At 38.8% G+C, this 23,339-nt stretch overlaps 1 protein-coding gene across 1 annotated transcript in view; it reads right to left on the bottom strand.

The window, feature by feature from the left end:
• Positions 1 to 2,218: 2,218 nt before the first annotated feature.
• Positions 2,219 to 23,339, bottom strand: part of tg (thyroglobulin) — a 157,299-nt gene continuing 136,178 nt past the window's right edge. The window contains exons 44-48 of the mRNA XM_062980017.1: positions 20,285 to 20,466; positions 14,342 to 14,449; positions 6,682 to 6,822; positions 4,398 to 4,591; positions 2,219 to 2,543 (exon numbers count right to left, since the gene is read on the bottom strand). Of these exons, the coding sequence (XP_062836087.1) occupies positions 2,431 to 2,543; positions 4,398 to 4,591; positions 6,682 to 6,822; positions 14,342 to 14,449; positions 20,285 to 20,466 (738 nt within the window). The 3' untranslated portion in view covers positions 2,219 to 2,430. The remainder of the gene's footprint in view (positions 2,544 to 4,397; positions 4,592 to 6,681; positions 6,823 to 14,341; positions 14,450 to 20,284; positions 20,467 to 23,339) is intronic.

Here is a 23,339-nt window from a genome sequence, read left to right on the forward strand (position 1 = left end):
AAAGACTACATTATTGGTGGATTAATTAATCAAGGAAGCCAGGAATTGGCTACAATGGAACAGGGCAGCTGATGACCAGGAAATTTGGAGCAATCTCACTCCACTTCAAAGTCAACTTTACAGCAAATGTTGGTAGAGACAGCTACAATCTCCAGCAAAATAGCAAACAAGATTTAAACAAGAAAAAAATGAGACAAGCTAAAACCACAGCTATTTTTCTGGTTACTGTGGTCATAATTCCACTCAGATGAGCCATAGTTTGAAGAATGTCTCCAATGTTCTTAAAAGGAGATAAACAGGCATTTCTCTTCGGAGTCAAAACCATGCACAACAACACAGGTTCCTTTGATCCCACCAGAACCGGCTTCCACAAACAGATCTGCTGAGGCTGCTGTGTGCCAAAGGATGGGCAGAAGAGTTCAGCTTTAATGTTTTTTCTCTCTTTTGTGTAGGATTTAAGAGTGCTGATTATGATGTCTACTTCCTGGGCACTTTGCAAATGGGACTAAAAACTCCCTGTGAAAAAAATCTCTGTAGTCTAGGCCATTGTGATGATGCCCAGCCCCCTTTCCAAAAAGCACACACATAAAAATGTGGGAGCAATGCCATGTCAGGTATCACAGATGTGTATTGGGAGTCACATTTGTGGCAGATACTCAGGATGTATATATGCTGCAGAACTAACACAGTTTGACACCATTTTAACTGCTGTGGCTCAATGCTATGGAATTCATGGATTTGTAGTTTGGTGAGACATCTTTGATAAAGAAGACTAAAGCCCTTGCAAAACTTCAGGATTTCATAGCAGTTGAAGTGGTCTCAAATGGCACTAATTCTGCCCAATGATGTAAACTGGGATACATAAGTCCAATATGGCAAAAGTTTTAACGAGGAAAACAAAAATATCTAATTAGATAGATCATCTTAAAAGCTGTGAAAGCCAATTGCTTTGTAAAACCGTGCAAAGAAACTGTTTAATTCCTTTATCTCAGGAAAGTCCCTGTAGATATCTGTGAAGTGCATTTCCACATTCATCTACCAAGTTCTATTTACAGGCTATAGATGTTATTGTTTGCCATCAAGTCAGCTTTGACTTTTGGAGACCACACAAATGAGGAACCACCATGAATCCTCAACTACCCAGCTCAGTCTTGCAAATTCAAGACCGTGGCTTCTTTAATTACACTAATCTACCTGTAAAGAGGTCTTCCTCTTTTTCTACTGTTTTCTGCTTTTCCTATGAATCATGTGGTCTCACAGTACGCCCTCCAGTTTCCCAAGAGTGAGAGACACATGACTCTCACAAAAGTGGAAAAGCCACAAATATAAAACTTGAGAATACTCCTATTTGTCTTTTTGATGATACATGATATGTGTCATCTGAAAATTATCCTACAACATCACATTTCTTCACTGTCCAGCAAACACTGGGAGGACTTTCTCAGTTGTATCACCTCACCCTACCATAACTGAATATATGCTGTGGATTACGCTCTTCATTTCAACCTGAGTCTTCTATTCCTCCACCCAGATGTATATATTTGGGGGATAGTGAATGGATTTCTCAATAGCTCCTTTTACTTGTATGAGTTGTGGGGCAAGTCAAAGTAAACGATCATTGCCAGGACTGATATAATAATGCCTATGTGAGTGGCATCATTATTTGATGCACCGACATCATGGCAATGAGAAGAAACCTTCAGAAAACAACTGAGCTTTATAGGGAATGCCTTGTCCTCTAGACCAGGGCTTCTTAAACTTTTTCCACCCATGATCCCCTTCTGCCTAATATATTTTTACATGACCCTAGGCATATAGATATATAAATAAATGTAAAAATCAAACCATTTACTGCAAGGCTTGCTAAAGAGACTGAATTTTCTGCAGAGTACAGTGCAAATGCTGCACATTGTTGTTATCAGATTTGTATAAATGGGCATTGTTCAGAAACTTTTTACTATTGTTAATTTTTTGTAACTCCAACATTTTTCTAAAGAGACACATTTGGGGTTGGGGCTCATGATATAAAAAGCAGTGCTCTAGACATTGTTGAACAGTTACAAGTCTTAGTACTTGATGATGGAGGAGTAGTCCAACCAAATTTAAGGGACCATAAGCTTTCCAGACCTGCTGTAGAGACACAAGGACTGTGTGCTGATGAACACGGATAGTGTGGATAACTGACATGATCTTTTAGGCATTTAAAGAAACAAAGTCATTTTTAAATTGTAGTGAAGTTTTATTGAGTGTTGTGCTCACAATCTGATATTCAACAGATTTGATTCACTGGGCAGGACCATGTCTCATATGACACTAACCATATCTGATAATAATGTAATCAAGTACAAAAATGCCATTATGCTACAACTAGATGATTCGCCCACTTGGGGCAAAATAACTTTATCCAAAACCAGATGGGAATGCTGCATTTTATTTGCTATAGGCCACTTTGTCTTCTGGGGGCTTCATTTGAGTAGTTTTAGAAGAGGATGCCTCAGCCAGTTCATCCCTGGGGTTGCTTACGGCAGTCTGCTCTCTTCCGCCTGAAACCAGAGTACAAACAAGATGTGTCACACAGGGAAAGTTCATGCAAAGAATCATTTAAGGCAGCGGCTTCCACTCAATAGGCTCCACTAATTATTCTCACACATTAGTCTGGTAGGCAGTTGTCTGGGAATACTCCTGCGGATTAATTCTTATTTAATATCCTGCTGCAGATAGATGCTGGATCCCTTAATGTTAATTCAATTAGCTGAGTCTGCTGCCAGTGAATTCCAAGCAAATGATTGTGATGCAACAATTCAATCTTGATACAGTTGGATGTTTTAAGTATCTTTAGTATGCCTTCAAAATTTTCACAGCAAACTTCATCAGAATGTGCTGCCCAGGAAGAACTGGAGGTGGGAGGGTTCAAGGTTTTAGTAATTAAAAAACTAGATCAAGAAAGGATTACCCATTAAAAATTTTTTTAAAAGACAAATGCAGATACAGTAGGCCTTCCATTTTTGCAGGGGTTAGATGGAGAGGACCACTGCAAATGTGTAAAAACTGTGAATAAAAAATTACAACTTTTTAAATTGAGAGAATGCCTCTCTAAGAAGCTCAGATTTTCCAAAGTGATTCTATGGTTTGTTGTAAGTTGACCATAAAGTCACACCGGAAAACCTAAAGAGACCTAGAGATTTCTGCCAATGAAGACCGTGAAATGTGGGCTATATATCAGAGGAAGGAACTGGCAAAACCATCTCTGAGTATTCCTTGCCTAAGAAAACCCTTTGAGATTTTTGGTGTCACCATAACTTCAACTTGTAACATAAAGGCATTAGCTGGGTTTTCCCCCTCTCAAAAATAATATTTTTCCTCCAAAAATACCACAGGTCTAAATTAGAAGTGGGAATCATGCAGCTATACAGATATTGCAGAACTGTAGCTTCAAGCAGCCCTAGCTAGTATAAACAATGATGTGGAATGCTGGGAGATACAATCCAAAAAGATCTGGAGTGCTGCATATTTCCCATCAGTCAATTATTATTCCCAGATTAATGGTTGATTCTCTCATGTAAATCCGATGCTTTAGTGGATCTACTTCTGTTGGGATATGTTTGATCTGAAAGCTCTTTTCGTCAGGACAAAATGTTTATTATAGAGTTTTCCAAACTGTGTGTCATGACACTTTAGTGCAGTGGTTCTCAACCTGAGGGTTCCCACGTGTTTTGGCCTACAACTCCCAGAAATCCCAGCCAGTTTACCAGCTGTTAGGATTTCTGGGATTTGAAGGCCAAAACATCTGAGGAACTACAGGATGAGAATCACCGCTTTAGTGTGTTGGCTTCAGTATGCAGGTATGTTGCACAAACGTAAAGAGAAACATCTGAGTCTATGTGAAATAAGCAATAAATCATATATTTTTGAAAATATAAATAAAAGATGTTCATTAGATATTTTGTGTTCTCATACATTTTGTCATTACAGTTTATTTATGTGTTTGTATCTCTTAGAAGAGGCTGGTTTAACCTCCCGTTTGCAAACAAAACTGAATTACTGTGTTGCGAAATTATGCAGGCCTAAAAAGCATGTCACCAACATGAAATGTTTGGAAAGCTCTGCCTTTGGAGAAGTGCTTCAATGTTTTAGAATGGGGAGTGGGTGAAATAAAAGCTGGGAAGCTGTTATACAATGATGCTATGGGAAAGAAAACATGGGCATCGAAAGTGGCCCGGGGTGGATTCCATAGCCTATGATATTTGACAGATGAAGATTACTCTCTTTTCATGTCACATTTTCACATGACAAGAAAGTAATAGGGAGAGCTCCTGCCAAATCAGGAGTGTTTTTGGTATGAGACTCAACACCTCATGAGACATAAAATCCTAAAAAAAATAGAGTCATGAACTTACAACTTGCTGACATCTTGAGTGTTTTGATATAATCAGACCAGAAGGAACATTCTGCCTTTTTCAGCCCTTTCTGGTTCTTCAAGGAAGCTGTAAATTCTTTGTAATTGTCTCCGCCAGTGTCTGCCCAAAACATAGGCCAGAGGGATGCAATTCCAGTCACTTTTTTGGAAAATTTATAAGGGCCATTTGGGTTTCTAGAGAAGGAAATAGAAATGAATGTCTTATGATTTAGCCAACTTCCAACACCAACAACTTATGCAATAGCTATTAAGACAGTAAAGAGTATAAACTCCGTATGTTTCCATTCTTTGCACTGCTTATTGCTCTGGTGTATCTCCACTATAGAAGTCATGCAACTAGGTTGGAGATTATGTTGTCCTCCAGATATGGCCTAAATAGTAAATACCCTAAAGGCAACAGACCCTGTCTGGCCTTCGAATCTGAGCAGGGTCAACTGTGGTTAGTATTTGGATGGGAGATCCCCAGATGTGGTTGGACTACAACTCACAAAATCCTATGCAGCATAGCTAATGGTAACAAATTCTATATAACATCTGGAAGGATATATGACTTATAACTATGTTTTCGATGCACTTTGAGGTTTCTTCCAATTATGTAATTTCAGGATATACCCAACCAATGTAATCACTAGACCTAAAAGGAATGTTTAGGGGAAACCACTGTAATTTCACCATGACAAATATGGGATTTTGGAAAAATTCCTTTTGGAATTTGAATGTGTAATGAAACTCAAAGATATATGAACTGGGGCGATTGCCTCTTCTTGTCTGGTTCTTGTCAACAGCCTCAAGGGATGTCTACTTTCTTTCTGCTCTTGAACTTCCTCCAATTAGTTTCATTTGTTCCACTTCACTTGAAATCACTAACAGTACTGAAAAATATCATTTATGCTCATTGAAAGCTGAGGTTTAATGGTTTTTGCAATGTTCTACAAGACCTTTTCTGCTACAAGAGAACTTGCAAAGCTGGATCTTTGCACATGACATAGTCAATTCTTTAAAACCCTAGGTTTAATTCAGAGGTGGAAAACTGTGAGGGAGATGGGGGTTCACCTCCAAGGGGTCATTTAGGGCTATTTTGCCCACAAGATTTTAGCATTTTTCTCCAAGGAGGTCTGGAGGTTTCATGGGTTGCTGACCCCAAAGGTCTGCTTGTGACCAATGACCAATGGGCTACACATTGCCCACCTGTCTTAATTGGTGATGACAAAATACCATTGAAATCCATTGAAATTGGCAGCCCTCATATTACTCATGGCTAACCTAAATGTTTTGGCTTTCAATGAGTGTAAAGTGTTCCCTCACTTATCACAGGGGTTAGGTTCCAGGACCACCTGCAATAAGTGAAAATCCGCAAAGTAGGGATGCTATATTTATTTTAATATTTATACATTATTTTAGTAGTTATACACTATTTTAAGTCTTTATCAACCATTTGTGTGTTGATAAATCGCCTCCTTCTCCTCCCATTGCCGCTTGGGCTCCTTTTCTCTCCCTTCGGCTTCTCCTTCCTCCCTTCCTTAGGCTGTAAATTGTAATTTTTTATTATTTATAATAGTCTTCTAGAGTTTATTGAAAAACCGCGAAATAGCGAATCCACGAAAAGTGAAGCGCGAAGTAGTGAGGGAACACTGTATACATGGGCATATACTGTATTTCTTAAATTCTAAGACATATTTTTTCCTATATAAATATCTCTAAAAAGGAGGTGCATCTTAGAATCACATGTGTATTTATATATTTCTTTTGGTGTTGGTGGTACTGAAATTAGGGGGTATCTTAAAATTGATAAAATTTATAATATTCTTTTGGAGTTTATTGAAAAACCATGAAACAGCGAATCCACAAAAAGTGAACTGCAAAGTAGTGAGGGAACACTGTACTCCAATTATGATGAAAACTATCTCCACCACCCACAAATGTGAAACTGATCAGAACTATGGCTTACTAATATCTGATCTCCTGTACAATTTTAATGAAGATTTCAAATTTTGAGGAAACCTCTCTGTAAGAGTGTATCAGTTATACTTTTGATTCTCTGACTTCACTTTCTCCCTATATGTATGTCCACTGGTATACCTTGAAAAGTTCTTTTCAGGTGGTTACACAGGAATTTTCTATTAAAGTGCATGCACTTGGCATGCAGCTGGTTGCATGCTACAGAGATGCCCAATGAAAGAGTTTGGTAAAGGAGCTTTGCAGTACATATAAGGCTCATCATGAAGCCTTTTGGGTTACAACACAGAGAACCATGCAATACACACCCAGATTTTATAAAGTTGGCAAAATACTGCATTATGGCTAAGGAGAGGGTCTTCTCTTCTGGAGGGTACCAATTTTCATATTCAGGATGGAAAGGAAGCCCAAACGCATACTGGATATCAGGCAAGAACTCTAGGCTTAAACTGAAAAGAAAAGAAAAGACATTGAAGAAGAATATAATGAAAAATACAAAGAGCCAGCATGATGTAGTGCAGGGGTCCCCAAACTAAGGCCTGTGGGCCAGATTCAGCCCTCCAAGGTCATTAATCCATTCCCCAACCCTGAACTTTAGACTTAGGGTTACAGTTCTCCACTTTTGTGATGGCTCGTATCAATAATCACCACAAATGTTGTGGGCTGACTGCATCTTTATCCTAGAACAAGGTAGCAATGGTAAAATTCATTCACTGAGAATGATAGGCCCGGGCTGTGGCGCAGGCTGGAGAGCAAGCCAGCTGCAACCAGCTGCAATGAATCACTCTGACCACTCTGGTCATGAGTTCGAGGCCCATTCGGAGCCTGTGTTTGTCTTGTCTTTGTTCTATGTTAAAAGGCATTGAATGTTTGCCTATATGTGTAATGTGATCTGCCCTGAGTCCCCTTCGGGGTGAGAAGGGCGGAATATAAATGCTGGAAATAAATAAATAAATAAATAATGTGATTTTTTCATTAAAGCACTTCTGTATTAAAGGACTTCTATCCCACCTTTGATTACAGGATCTAAGGGAAACATAATATCAAACAATTTCAAACTCCTGCTGTGAACACTGGGCTTTGAATATGAAAAAGAGCAAAAATGTCCCTCTTTGGTCACTTTTTTCCAGTACAAAGAAGAAATTGCCACGTACCACACCCTTTGCATTAAAAGAAAGGTACATTCCTACAAAGATTTCCCATGAAGTACAGAACAACTTTGGCCTCTTTGTTCTCTCACCCATCTTAAAACTTTAATAATACATTGCATATGGAAAGGGAGTTATTTACCAGCAGTTGACCAAACAGAAAAGAGAAAGTTGAAATAAGATTAAAGCACACTTTTCAATTCTCTGGATGTTTAGGCAAGGATTAAACTGGATCAGAACTCAGTCATTTTGCTTTGACAATAACATGCTTGCTTCTTCTCCCCTCTACATTGCCACAATCATTGACATAAATCTTGTTTTTAAAGAAGCATGGATTTCGAGAGGAGAAGAGGTCAGAGAATAGATTCCCCAGCAATGGGGCTTCTAAGTTCACCAAAGGATAACTTTCCACCAAAGCCTGGGAAATATATTTCTTGAGACTATAACTCCCCAGACATCCCAACCAGTATGCACACTATGATAAGTCAGCCTGGAAGATTTAGTCTAAACATACGTCCAAAGTCTACTCTTTTTGGTAAAGTAGTTGGCCTTCTATTTTTTGCAGATTTAGTTTTTCCAGTCCTGATTATTGGTCAATTTCCACCAGGAGATGATTATAAAGTCATGCTGAAGGACTTAGAGGTTCCTAGAGAATAGGTTATCCAATCCAAGGTTTTTAAACAGAGTTTGGATGGTTACCTGTCAGAAGTGCATTGATGAATATTCCTGCATAGCAGAATGAGGTTGGACTGGATGGGGACTCTTCCAACTCTGTGATTGTATGATCCTTTTGCTCATTGATATTCCAGACTAATATGACTATGTCTGAGTTCTTGCAATATTATTTCACCCTGGATATCATTATTTGGGCATCAGCAGTCAGCATTTCCAGTGAATAAATCTCAACCTCCTCATAAACAATTAATTTTCCTTTCTGGTCTGCACAATGTTTCCAAACCTCATTGTCTAGAACTGTATGAGCTCATTTTAAGCTCTTTGTGTTCTGCATTTTAGCTGCCCTGTGTGAATAGTTTTGGTTTTAGCTACAAAAAAAGAAGTTGAATGCACTGGGAAATGAGAGAATTACATCTATATTACACTGCTGTTCAAAATAAGTGTTTTGTAGATTTCAAAGGGGTTTTTTTGTGAGCGGGGGTTTAAACAATGGGAACCACAATTTTGTTATAACTGAGGTTAAAACTGAGATAAAAATAAAAGGTTTGGCTACATCAAGCATGGGCAAACTTCAGCCCTGAAGGTATTTTGGACTTCAACTCCCTACCGGCTGTTAGGAATTGTGGGAGTTGAAGTCTAAAATACCTGCAGGGCTGCAGTTTGCCCATCCCTGGGCTACATGGATCACCATTTGTCTTCAGACAAAATAAATATAAGGGAATACTTGTCCTAGATGATTGAGGTGAGACTCTGAGCCTGGAATAATCCTGGCTGCCACATTAAAATGATATTCCAGTCTGGAATCAATGTATATCCAACCTTCCACATTTGCTGGGATTGGGGCACAGAACCCTCACGAAAGTGAAAAAAAACTTAAGAAAGAAATGGTTTGTTTAGGTTTCTTTATCAGAGAGAACACCCCTCTAGAATACTTATGTTCTCTAGCATGATTCTGTGAATAATTCCCACCAGGGTCATATTGGAAAACTTATACATTCCCAGAGACTACATTTAAATCAAATCCATGAATAATCCAATTTGTAAAAGAAAAATCCTCAAATGAGGAAAGTTGTATGTACTTGTTTTTTGCTATTCCAGAATATCCAAACCAATGTACTCAAATAACAAGAAAGATGCTTCAGACCCCGTATTAAAGGAGCTTAATAATCTTAAAAGTTGTCTGGAAGTGAAATAGGCTTTTACATACAGTGATGGGATCATTTACAACATTGGAGGCATTCACAAATGGATGGTATGGGTAGGGAGGTACCTCTCAGGTACCTCTCAGTGCTAGATTCCAGTTTAGACAGAAAGTTGAGCTAGATAGGTCTCAGGTTCCTTTCAACTCTTATGATTCTACTAACAACAGATGATCTCCCATAGCACATCTGGAAATGATTTGGAAATCAAGATCTTTCAAAAGAAATGTTGAGGAATGTGGTAAGTTTTCTAACCAAAACCTGGACAATTAACCCTAAAACCCATGAACCACCAAGATGTTGTGACCAACAACCTTTCACAAAAGAAAATTGGATACATGTGGCCAAGATTCAGCAGAAAGTGATCTCTAAATATTAATAAAGAAAAAGATCAGACAAGGTAAAAAAAAAAAAGTCTGAAAGAGTTTGCTTTTCCCTGAATCTGCAGGGAAGAACAAGATCCTATTCTCTCCTCTCCTCTATCATCTACTGTGTAAATTGGGTACAAAGCATGTTTGCTCTTTGGGTTAAGTTTGTAGCCATTGAAGTAAGTTGATGGCTAGCTGGGAAAGTGGAAAGAAAAGGAGGACATTTTAAAAGGGATGAAAAGACAGAGGGTTAGTTGAGGCTGTCCATACCAAACCAGGACAGTTAGAAGATATGTATTGCTGTTCTCCAAAACCAGCTACCTGAGGCAGTCCTCTCACTCTGCCTTTGGCTATAGCTTGAATGGTTGTCTTATGTTTGTATGTTGTTGTTTATTCATTCATTTGTTTCCGACTTTTCGTGACCTCATGGACAAGCCCATGCCAGAGCTCCCTGTCGGTCGTGGCCACCCCCAGCTCCTTCAAGGTCAAGCCAGTTACTTCAAGGATACCATCCATCAATCTTGCCCTTGGTCAGCCTGTCTTCCTTTTTTCTTCCATTTTCCTCAGCATCATTGTTTTCTTCAAGCTTTCCTGTCTTCTCATTATGTGGCCAAAGTACTTCATCTTGTTGTCTTATGCATTTGGAAAAATTCTCACTCTCCCAATGCTAAGACTGGGAAGATGTGAAAGCTGTGATGCCACAGAAGAAGTTAGGAAGTAGATACATGCTTTGCATATACTCATGTATAAGATGAAAGCAAGTTATGAGCCAAAATTATAGATTTTGATATGACTTATGGACAAGTTGATGATGATTTCACAGGGAGGGGAAAAGCCAGCATTGCCTCAGGGGCCAGTTGTGTTGGTCATCTCCATTCTTCCACCCAGGCATTCAGAAAGGCCAGAAGTGGAACCAAGGCAGAGAGATAGAGGGCTTCTCCTTTTAAGCTAGGTTCTTGTCTTTTCCTACTCGATTCAGAGAAAGGAGTGCTTTCTTTTTATTGTTACTGTACTATTATCTGGGTGGAGGCCACTGGGGGCAGTAGAGAGAGAAGAATGGGGCGGGGGGGGGGGAGTTGAAGGAGGAAAACAATTTTTCCCATTTTTGCTAGTTATTCTTCCTCCCCCCTTCCCAGTTAATAAATGAGGGCTATTTCCACGAAGGGGACATGGATGGGGGAAATAACTGGAAAACAGGGGTAAATGGTTTTCCTCCTTCAACCCACCCTCCATCCCCATAAAATGAGCTCTCCTTCTCTCACTAGTGCCCCCTAGTGGCCTCTGCCCAGATAATGGAACAGTAATAATAATAATAATAATAATAATAATAATAATAATAATAATAATACACTTAATTTATATTTCGCTCTATCTCCCCGAGGTGACTCAGAGCGGATTACAACATACATCTTCATCGCTATGATACTTCACTTTGTTGATGGGAAGTGGAAATCATCTATCGGACAGATGGCAAGCTATTTAACCTCAGCAGACTGAAAGCCAAAACCAAAGTCACCAAAACATCTGTTATAGAACTCCAATATGCTGATGACAATGTAGTCTGTGTGCATTCAGAAGAAGACCTACAATCCACTCTAGACACCTTCACAGAAGCATACGAGAAGCTCGGCCTCTCACTGAACATCGAGAAAACCAAAGTGCTCTTCCAACAGGCACCAGCTAATCCCTCTTCAATGCCAGGAATACAACTTAATGGTGTCACATTAGAAAATGTTGACCATTTCCATTACCTTGGCAGCCACCTCTCCACAAAAGTCAACATCGACACTGAAATACAACACCGCCTGAGCTCTGCGAGTGCAGCATTTTTCCGTATGAAGCAGAGAGTGTTTGATGACCGGGACATCCATAGAGATACCAAGGTGCTTGTTTATAAAGCCATTGTCCTTCCAACCCTGCTCTATGCCTGCGAAACGTGGATGGTCTACAGACATCACACCCAACTCCCAGAGCGTTTCCATCAGCGTTGTCTCAGAAAAATCCTGCAAATCTCTTGGGAAGACAGGCAGACAAATGTCATCGTGCTTGAGGAAGCAAAGACCACCAGCACTGAAACGATGCTCCTACGCCATCAACTCCGCTGGACTGGCCACATTGTCCGAATGCCCGATCACCGTCTCTCAAAGCAGTTGCTCTACTCAGAACTCAAGAACAGGAAATGTAATGTTGGTGGGCAGGAAAAGAGATTTAAAGATGGGCTTAAAGCCAACCTTAAAAACTGTGGCATAGACACTGAGAACTGGGAAGCCCTGGCCCTTGAGCGCTTTAACTGGAGGTCAGCTGTGACCAGCAGTGCTGCGGAGTTCAAAGAGGCACGAATGGAGGGCTTAAGGGAGAAACGTGCCAAGAGGAAGGCCCGTCAAGCCAACCCTGACCAACCCTTCCACCTAGAAACCGATGTCCTCACTGCGGGAGAACATGCAGATCAAGAATAGGTCTCTTCAGCCATCTACAGATCCATCCCCAAGATAGCGAAGATGGAGGACCATCATCCTCGAACTACGAGGGATCGCCTAAGTAAGTGACAACATACACAAATAGGCAAACATTCAATGCCTTTAATACAGTGGAATAACAGTGACGTACAAATACACAGAACAAAGCTAGTATTTTCTAGACTTCTATATGAGTATATTGGGAAGATTCTTTCCTTTAGCTTAATCAATGAGGCAAGCCAAAAGATGTAGACTGTCAAGAAAATAAGGTTATCAACTATGCCTTCTTTTTAATAACTCCAAGCCTCTTTAAGGCAGAAAGAAGATGTTCAAGAGACAGAGGATTTCAGCTGTTCAAATTTAGGAGATCCCTTGATCTCCACTGTATGTGATTTCCGATGCAAAAGGTTATAACGTCTAGCCGCCTGTTTGGTTACTGATATCCAGGCCACAGAACCATACGTGAGGGAGGCACCATGGCCTCATTTAAAATATGAGAATGGAATTTATTTGATATCCTTTGAAGAAAGCTCTTTCCTTTCACATGTATTTGCAAGTTTGTCTAAGTTTCCTGGTAATATATTAAGCAAATTATGAAGAGAGAGCATGTAGCCCTACTTGTTTCCTGAGTTGCATTGCTTTGGATTTGGCAAAAGATTGCATTTGAAAAAGAATGTCCTGTGCTGAAAAGATGCTTGAGGCAAATGAGAGATTAATGTTTTGACATCAGAGGATTCTACTTGATATACAAGGCTACAATTGGTGGTCCCAAATCCTGTTCTGTTATTGTTTTTATTGTTATTGCATAAACATACATAAATGTGTATAAATGTATAAATGTGTATAGTGTAAAATTTGACGGCATGGATTCTTGTGCAGATATAGCACATACAGCTTACCTAAACACTTTGCTTAGATCACTGTGCAGAAATCACTGTGTCTGAGGGAAGTGGGGGAAAGTATATAAAATTTGCAAAAACCCATACTGAAATGACTCTAGTATGCTTTGAAGGAAGACTTTGAAAAAGTATTAGAAACCCACACTTGTTATAATAAGATATAGTGGCTCTCCCTATCCACAGATTCACCATTCACAGCTAGAAAATATATGGAAATTCTGATGAAAAAATATTTGCAAAGGGCTTATTTGCTACTTTTCATATGGACTATATTTGGGAGAGATACTGTGGTGCAGTAGTTTGAGCAGTGGAATATGATTCAGGAGACCATGGATTGATTCCCTGGTTGTCCATAGAAAACCATTGAGTAACCATGGTCAAGGCACACACTCTCACCACAGAAAAGCCAATGCTGGATTCACCTTAGGTTCACCATAAGTTGGAAATTATTTGAAGGCACATGACAACCAACAAGTAAGTACATAATGATTCAGAATACTAGGAGATAAACTAATTTCCCATCCACTTCAAATTCCAGTAATTCCCTGCATCCCCATTGCCAGTCTGCTATGGGATCATGTGAGCTCTGGGTAGGATTTTGGGAACATTTGCAAACAGTTTTATCATGCTTTCTTTCTAAAAAAGAGTCTCCATAAGTACATAGTAAGTGATGAAGTTAAGGAAACATGGGATGTATAGAAAGGTTATTATGTGATCAGGCTGGAGGCTAAATCACCTTCCACCAACCTGTCCTCCCACCCCTAATTCCTCCAATAAGAAGCCCCTTGTGAGAAAAAAAACCCAGAAGTCATGTGAATCATCAGTCAGAATGCTGGGTAAAAACAATTATTTTTAAAGCAATGTAAGGAACAAAGAACCAGTTGAGATGTGATTTGTCACAGGCATTGTGCATTAGAATAGCAGTCACTATGAAGTGAGTACAGTTTTTTTAAATGTGTATAGACAAGTCCTGGGACACCAGACAGGATTCAAAGCCCTGCTTAGCTAAAGAAATCCACTGGGCGACTTTGAGCAAGTTGCCTTCTCTCAGCTTAAGAGGAAGGCAATAATAGCAAACCCGATCTGCACAAATCTTGCCAAGAAAACCCAAGGCTAGGGTTGCTTGAAGTAAGTAAACACAGAGTCAGATGGACCTAGCAGTGTGCTCCAAACCAAAGCTTTCTCTGTGGATTAGTTTGGAAATGAAATTGATTAGTCCTTACCTGGCCACAGAAGAGCTTTCTGGCACATGGTACATGAAGACATTGCCTCGGTCTTGATCCGCCCAGTGTCTGGCCATGTCAATTGTGGGGCAAATGATGAAGTGGTCCCTGGAAAATAAAACACCAGGGAAAGTGATGCTATTGCCTAGGAAAAAAGGTATGTGTAATGAAGAAAGAAAAAGATCTTGAGCATCTTTCTGCTTTGGAATAGAAACCTGGTATGCTAGGAGGTTACGTCATATTTTTATGAATGGAAAGTATCTGGGCCATACAGCCCAGAAAACTCACAGCAACTCAGTGATTCCAGCCATGAAAGCCTTTGACAACACAGTATTCTTAAACTTTGAAGAGAAATGCATTGATTAGGCTAAGTCCAATGGTGTTCATGGAAGGAGAAAGGATCCCTAGAAGCTAACCTAGGATACGGGGGAAAGGATGAGGAAATTGAAAGGGAATCCACTGCTACTTGGAGAGCCACACACTCTCAGCAGAACCTGCAAACAATGTGACAGGGTCACCTTAGGGTCTCTATAAGTTGGAAATGATGTGAAGGCACACTAAAACAAAGAGGCTCATTGCAGAAATGAAGCCCTGCTGTTGCTGTCACCATTTTTAGGATGGACTCAGTTTCAAAAAGGAGTTCTCCACCAAAAAAAGTGCAGGGAGGGATTGTTTGTTTTTCCTCTTGATTCTGAGAAATCTACAGAATGGACTTGGCTGAATTCATTGTCCATTCTGTAGATTCCCTTTAGTTTCAGCATTCAAAATGCTGACACTGTGCATATCACAGAAGGCATGCATGTGTGCAATGGTTTGATTTAAAGAAAGTGTTGGGAGGGAAAGAGATATTCACCAATTCCCCACCATTACTTGCTAGTTGCTTTCCGAATTAGAAAGCGGAATAAAGACTCTGTTGCACAACATGGCATAAAACATGTACAGTAGAGTCTCGCTTATTCAACGTAAATGGGCCGGCAAAATGTTGGATAAGCGAATATGTTGGATAATAAGGAGAGATTAAGGACAAGCCTATTAAACATCAAATTAGGTTATGATTTTACAAATTAAGCACCAAAACATCATGTTATACAACAAATTTGACAGAAAAAATAGTTCAATACACAGTAATGCAATGTAGTAATTACTGTATTTACGAATTTAGCACCAAAGTATCATGATATATTGAAAGCATTGACTACAAAAATGTGTTGGATAATCCAGAACGTTGGATAAGTGAGACTCTACTGTATCTGGCATTAGATTGACACATTTTTGCCTTTGACTCATTGGTGGTCATTGTGTGGTCTTCTGTAGTCTAATGGTCTAATGCCTGCACGCAATATAGGTTTGACTATAGACTATAGCTCACATCATCCATATACATTACAGAGTGGATGGGAACTATAACCCAACATATCTTGGAGGGGGAGGGAGTGAGATCCAGGATAGTGGGAGGTTTGCTCTAGTCTCACCTTTATTTTTTATTTTCTCAAATTGGAATAAAGTGCTCTGTTTTTTAAAAATAAATAAATAAAAATAAATAAGAAGTCCCTTTAAGCTACCACATAAGGCTATTTCCCCCTCCTTCCTATGGCTTACCATGAAATTATTTCAGGCTCCGAAGACTCATATATAGCAGAGGCCACAAAACCACAGCGTTGACTGACCACCCTGTGCTAATCAGCAATTACACAAAGCTATTTTTCATTTTTTTTAAACCCTAAAACTAATATTCCCTTGACAGCTCTGACATGAACTAGGTGATATTTTAAAGGTTGAATATGGTTTGAGATTTGGACGCTTTCTGAGATATATTTGCACTTTTGAGCAGTTTCTGTTGATTGTAGAGCAAGCAAATTGCATCTGATGAAATAATTCTACAAAAACTTTATGTTACCAATGTCTTTTTCACAGTTTCATTGATGAGCTCTTTACACATTGATCCAAACGAACATGAGTATGTCATTGATATTTTTTTTCTTTTAAGGAGAAATAACAATATTTTCATTATATAATACATTTCTCTAAATGCACTGGCCTTAACTCAAGGATTCTCAATTGTACTTTACCCTCCACGAGACTACACCTATAGTAGAGTGTTATAACAGGAAAAAGACCTAACGTACTTTATCAGTGATACGGAGATCACACAAATTAAAATTTCTATGTATTGTTTAAAGCACATTTGTGTCACACTTTGCCTCAAGCAAAATGAGGGGGACTCAGTGCAGGCAAAGAATTTTCAATATAGATAAAGTATCAAGGATTTGCGGACAGAACAGGGTTAATCTATTTTCCATCCCTATTTCCATAAAGAAAATCAGAAATCTTAGCTAAAGAGTCTATCCCAGGCATGGGCAAGCTTCAGCCCTCCAGGTGTTTTGGACTTCAACTCCCACAATCCCTAACAGCTTGCCCATGCCAGGTCTCTCCCCAGATCAAAGAGAAATTGAATTATTTCTTCTCTCTTACCTAAAGAGACAGGACAAGGAACATTTAATCTAGACTCCCTGCCAGCAAATAGATGATGAGCAGCAGTGGGGTACTGGTGAAAGCTAAATAAGCTACTGTTCTACTGGCTGAACTGAAGATAGGAAGACAGATCTTTCCTTTTACCCAAAACTGAGTCCACCAAAGCTGGAGAATTTGCAACCTGAAAACTGGAGACTCAGGACTAGGTTGCTCTATTCCAGAGAATCTTACTTGCTACAACTTTCCAACGTTTTGTGAGGGATTATAAGTACTCCGGTTTAGTAATATATTGAGCACAATAAATAATAAACAGTTCTGAGATGGAGAGACTGGTAACCTGAAACCTGTTCGTGAAATATTTATTTCAAGCTACAGATAACCCATTTTGGAATTTAGCATATTTTGGCCAACCACAAACCAAGTTTGACTTTTTTTTGCTGCTATAAATCTTATCCCAGGGATAATAATAATAATAATAATAATAATAATAATAATAATAATAATAATAATAATAGGTGAAATGTGGTCACCACAGTTGTTGTTGCTAAAAGAAAAGATACACTATGCATTCAACATATCTTCTAGTGTTTACTCTAGCTTAACATAAAGTTGATGTTTATATAGGTTGACTATCCCTTATCCAGAAATCTTAAATGCTCCAAAAGTCAAAACTGTCCACATGGTTGACTGAGATGCTAACACCTTTGTTTTCTGATGTTTCAATGTACACAAACTGTTTCATGCACAAAATTAATAAAAGTGTTAATGAATAAAATTAATGAAATTCCTTTCAGTTGTAGAAGGTGTATATGAAACATAACCTAATGCTGTGTTCAGTCCTGGGTACCATTTACAAGATACCTCATTATGTATGTGCTAATATTCCAAAAATCTGAGAAAAAAATCTGAAATTCAAAAGACATATGGTCCCAAGAATTTCAAAGAAAGGATACTCAACGTGTATTTGCATTTTCATCCTAATTACTCATCTATCACCAGAGAACCTCAGCACATATTTAACTATTAAGACATTTATGATATTGTCAACTTACTTACAAAGGCAGAGCAATTAACTTAATATCTTGGGCATGGAGTGTAGAATTTGCAACATGTCCATTTTGGATTCTCAGTTTCCAAACTGCTTTTTTGCACAGAAAGAAAGAAAAACAACAGCAACGAGAGAATAGAAGCCAACATCCAGTTCAACGGATACAAGTTGGTTTCTTATCAAAGACCCATATGGTGATCTCTCCAAATATAAACCTACAAAACCACATGCAAGAGCAGCCAAAGAAAATGAAAGAAATACTCTTAAACTATAGGTCACACTATATAGGGGTTGCTGCATAGCCACTCAAAACTTCTCAGGAGCTTATAATAATCCTATCTGGATTTGCCAGGATCACAGCCTATAAATTAATGTTGCTCTAAGTTTCATATTTTCTCCAAAAGTTCTTATACCCAGTTTCTTTCCTCTTCTATATGCTTTACACAAAAGAGTAGAAAGGTTTTCCTTTTTGGACCGGAAATCCCAGAATCCTCCAGCCAGATAACACAACCAGTGGCCATGTTGACTGAGAGGGTATGAGGGGGATGATTCTGGACATGGTAGTTACCAAATTAATACTTCCGAACTCCAATAAAAAGGTAAGTCCCTAAATGCTGAAACATATTCTCCATGATGAATTGCAATTCTTACAGTTTTATTGAATGCCCTAAAGGAGATGTTGAAGGTGTTGAACCTATCTTGGTCCACTGTCTTGGATATTTCTTTTAAAATTCAGGCGAAGATTCACTGCCTTATAGTACCATAAAGTTGGAAGAGACCCGAAAGGCCATCCAGTCCAATCTGCTGGCATGCATAAATACACAATCAAAGCACAAAAAGTGGTCACTCAGCCTATCTTTTAAAAACAAAAATGAATGAGATTCCACTGCCCTCCTTCTACTGTCGAGAAGTTCTTACTATCAGGAAGTTCTTCCCAAAGTTTAGGCAGAATTTCTTTTCCTGTGGTTTGAACCCACTGCTCTGTGTCCTAGTCTCCAGAACAGCAGGAAACAAGCTTGCCGCTTCCTCGATATGACACATTTTCTTTTTCCTTCCCAATGTTTTTAATAATTTTTTGACAATAAAAACACAAGAAAGCAATACTTATTAGGTTGCTGTGAATTTTCTGGGCTATATGGCCATGTTGCAGAAGCATTCTCTCCTGACATTTCGCCCACAGATATATAAACCCCTCTTGCCTAGTTTTGAACAGACCTCACAACTTCTGAACATACCTGCCATAAATGTGGGCAAAATATCAAGAGATAATGCTTCTGGAACATGGCCATTCATCCCGGTAAGCCTTCGACAACACAATACTTATTAGTATATAAACATAGATATACATAGACAACTATTGCTTAACAAACATACATTTCTACCTATGACTCTAAAACTACCAACATACACATGGATTAATTTTAAAAGTGGATTTTCCAGCTTTTCCTTTGTCAGGTTCTCTATATTTTTTTTAAAAAAATACACTTTATATTCAGCAAATTGTTACTTCTGTTTGTTTTAACATTTCCAAGTGAATATCCCAACATTTGATGCCTCCAAACCCGTATGTGAAGTCTTTCCCTTTCCCTATGATATAGATTGATGAAATGGTTTACATCCTTCTGAGAATGTGTCCAATGATTTATCCTTCAACAATATTGTTAATTAGTTCATTTTTTATTATTTCCCACATCTTTACTGTCCAATCTTGTACAGTTGGTATTTGATATATTTAAAGATGTGAATATTGTGTGATAGCAAATCCCAGCATTACTCATTATGGATGATGCTGATCAGGGCTGATGGGAATTCCAATCCAACCACATGGAGAAAACCATAACATTCCTGTCTCTGCTACATACTAGCAACAAATTCATTCTCTAAGTGTAGATGTTTATGTTGCCAAAATGGCACCACCTATGTACTAAGAAAGAAGATCTCATCAGGCTTAGGGGAATCTATATTTGGAGAAGGATTAAAAAACACAAAATTCTCATGATTTAAAACATGAGAAAGCAGGGGTGAAATCCCAAAATAGCTCTCTGAGGCCTGAGTGTGTTCAATAGACACTGCATTATATCTTTTCCCCTAATGACTCATGTCTTCTCATGATATGTCCAGCTTAGTCAGCTTGGCTTCTGGAGAAAATTCAGGCTTGAGTTGTTCTTGGACCCCTTTGACCCATTTGTCTTTTTTGGCAGTCCATGGTATGTGTAGAATTCTCCTCCTGTATCAAATTTCAAATAGTTTCAGTGCCTTCCTATCAGCTTTATGAGAAAATGTCTCTTATGTTCTCTTCTTTCCTTTCATTACACTCTAAACTCATAGATTGATAGATAGATAGATAGATAGATAGATAGATAGATAGATAGATAGATAGATAGATAGGAGTTAAGCACCCAGAATAGCACAAATGTCCTTACCGAGTGGCATTTTCCAAAGCTCTGGAGAATGAGGCATACTCAGTGGAGGAGTGCTGCAGGGAATAAAACCAGGTGGCTGCATCTTGGACAATGGGGTCGGCATCTTCTCCACCCAAAGAGTTCTGGAGAGCCTGGTAGAAGGCTGTCTTGCTATCGCCACGACCTTGACTCTCTTCAAATCGCTAGTTGGGGAAATAAATAGATAATTATCTGCCAAGTTTCCAAAATACTGTGTGAGACCTATCAAGATCAACCTATGACTACCTTTGCATTTTCAAGTCAAATTGTGAACAAAGGGAGAAATTGGGACATTTAGAAAGCAAGACAGCAGAAGAATTGGGACTGTTTTCTTACAAATCCAGATGGTTGGCATCAAGCCTAAAGCTTATCACAGTTGACTGGAGAGTAATAATGAGTTTGAGTGAGCCTTTAGTGATTGAAAAATAGCATATAAGATCAGATAAATTTCTTGAGGAACCACACGTAGCGCACAGATCAAGGACCGGTCAGAAATCCAGGCATCAGCAATGAAGGTTGTCAACAATTCACTCCAATTCTCAACAAAGCTAAGAAATTTGGGAGGGCTTTCTCATTCTTCTTTTTTGAAAACACGTCTTTTCAGATGAAATGTCTTTATAAACAGAAGGTAAGGAACATTTATTGCAATGTATCGGTTTCTCCTAACCCCACATTGGATGGATTTATTTCCTGAAAAACTGGTAAGTTCCCTCTGCAGTACTTTGTTGGCAGCAGATGTGTTATTGGCTCAGAGAGCTGCCGTGAATCATCTCTTTCCAAGTTATTCCAGAGAAACTGACATCTAATAATAAACCACATTTATTTCTTATCGTTGGCTTTATTCGCGCAAAACTGATACCTCTGCACTCAAAAGGACGTGGGCATCTAGTTCTAGATCCACATTTGGCAGATTGACATGATAGCTGTGTTTTGAATGGACTGCTTTAATGGCAGGTTGGATCTTGCATGGTGAAATGTTTTTTCATATACCGGTAATCTTCACACACACAAAAGGAAATACATCATCAAAAGAGATGCCAAAAGAGCAAATTAACTGGCATAACACTACATTTTATATAGATAAAAATTCAGACTTTCTTTTAAATAAAAATATAATCAGAGCTAGGAAATATTATTCTTAAGAACTTTAAGAGAACAGATGGTATGAATGTTTGATACACCTGAGAGACATCAATGGAGTACATTCATCCTAGCTGTTAAATGTTACTTTTTTGAACACAACTTCAGTAGGTATAGCAAGCACTGCTCATGCTGCCCAGAGGATTCTGGTAGCTGTAGGAAAAAAGGAATTTGTCAAGCTCTGAATACAAAATCTATTTCACCATAGTCTGCTCTATACAGGTAAATTAGTTGATGGGCAACCTTGAAGGTCCTACTTGCTCTTCTTTGTTATTGATCATTAAACCAAAATTTGAACTGGACAACCCTTCCAAGAGATGAGATCTTCTAATACAGTGGTTCTCAACCTGTGGAACCCCAGATGTTTTTGCTTTCAACTCCCAGAAATCCTAACAACTGGTATATTGGCTGGGATTTCTGGGAGTTGTAGGTCAAAACACCTGGGGACCCACAGGTTGAGAACCACTGTTCTAGTAGAAGATGGCTCTCTGTGGCCTCATCTACACTCCCATGTAATCCAGTTTCTGAATCCAGATTATCTGCTTTGAAATGGATTATATGGCAGTGTAGATTCATATAATCCAGTTCAAAGCAGATAATCTGGATTCAGAAACTGGGCTAAATGGCAGTTTGGATTCATCCTGTGAAGTAGGGCAGCAGGGCATAAAAAGCATCCTCATCCAAAGAAAACTAGGTTATTTAAGGAGAAGGACGAGCTAAAAGCCTTTTTCTCACTTTCTAGTTTTCCTCATTAATGGAATGCATGGAGACTTGTTTAAAGAACAACTTGTTTCCTCATCTGTTGTAAATGAGGATGAGGTCTTCTTCTGGACAGGTTATTTTAAGAGCAGTGTTGAGACGTATGAAGTTCTCCAGATGTTGCTTGACTGCCAGTCTTCAGAGCCCTGGCCAGCACAGACAATGGAGAGGAATGCTGGAATGTACAGCCGAAAAGCATCTGGAAGGACAGATGATTCCCACTCATTTTGGAGGTGCTGTTACATGGTTTGTAGAGAAGCTTAAGTATATTTCCACAGTGCAAGCAAGGAAGCAAAGCAGAAAAGAGAGGAAGGAATTATAACAAGGCCAATGAGAGACAATGTTATGTAGTGGTTTGAATATTGGACTATGATTCTGAGGGCAAGGGTTCAAATCCGTACATGAACATGAAACCCAGTGGGTGACTTCAGGTAAATCACACTCTCTCAATCTCAGGAGAAGTCAAGGGCAAACATCTTCTAAACAAATTTTGCCAAGAAAACACTGTCATAGGTTTGTCATAGGTTCGTCATAGATCTGAAATGACTTGAGAGCACCCAACAAATTTGTCGCATGGTCTGCCAACAAAAGCTTGCACAGAGAAAGGCAGTCCGGAGAACAAAACTATATGGGTATTATGTGTGCATGTGTGTAATATTGTTGAGTTTTTAAGGAAGATATTGTTTTGTGGTCATTTTTTACAAAGAAACCTGAATGCTTGCATAACAATATACACATGACTGTCTGGAAAGAGTGTTCTTGTGCAAACATCCACAGTTCTAATTTGGAAATGTCATGTGTATGTCATCACAGTAAAGTTTCTTGAAATATTTCAGAGTGTGCAAATAGTAGGTAAGAATGATACAAAATTCTCAACCCTATATTCTTATTTCCAGTTGAATGTAAAAAAGACTATGTTTGTTTGCAAGGAAATAAATAATGCTGAAAACTGGTAAATATTCTTTCATTTACTAACCATATAGCTTGGAATTTCAAAGCCTCCACTGACTGATCCCTGCAGAAATACACTTGTAAGTGCATAAGTAATTTTGTGATATCTACTGCTCACAGTCTGCTAGAAGGAGCTGGATGATGTTAAAAGAGTTGGTTGCTGGTGCAATTTCAGAGTCACCAGGAG

The sequence above is a fragment of the Anolis carolinensis genome, chromosome 4, assembly GCF_035594765.1.
Source record: "Anolis carolinensis isolate JA03-04 chromosome 4, rAnoCar3.1.pri, whole genome shotgun sequence".
Classification (NCBI taxonomy): domain Eukaryota; kingdom Metazoa; phylum Chordata; class Lepidosauria; order Squamata; family Dactyloidae; genus Anolis; species Anolis carolinensis.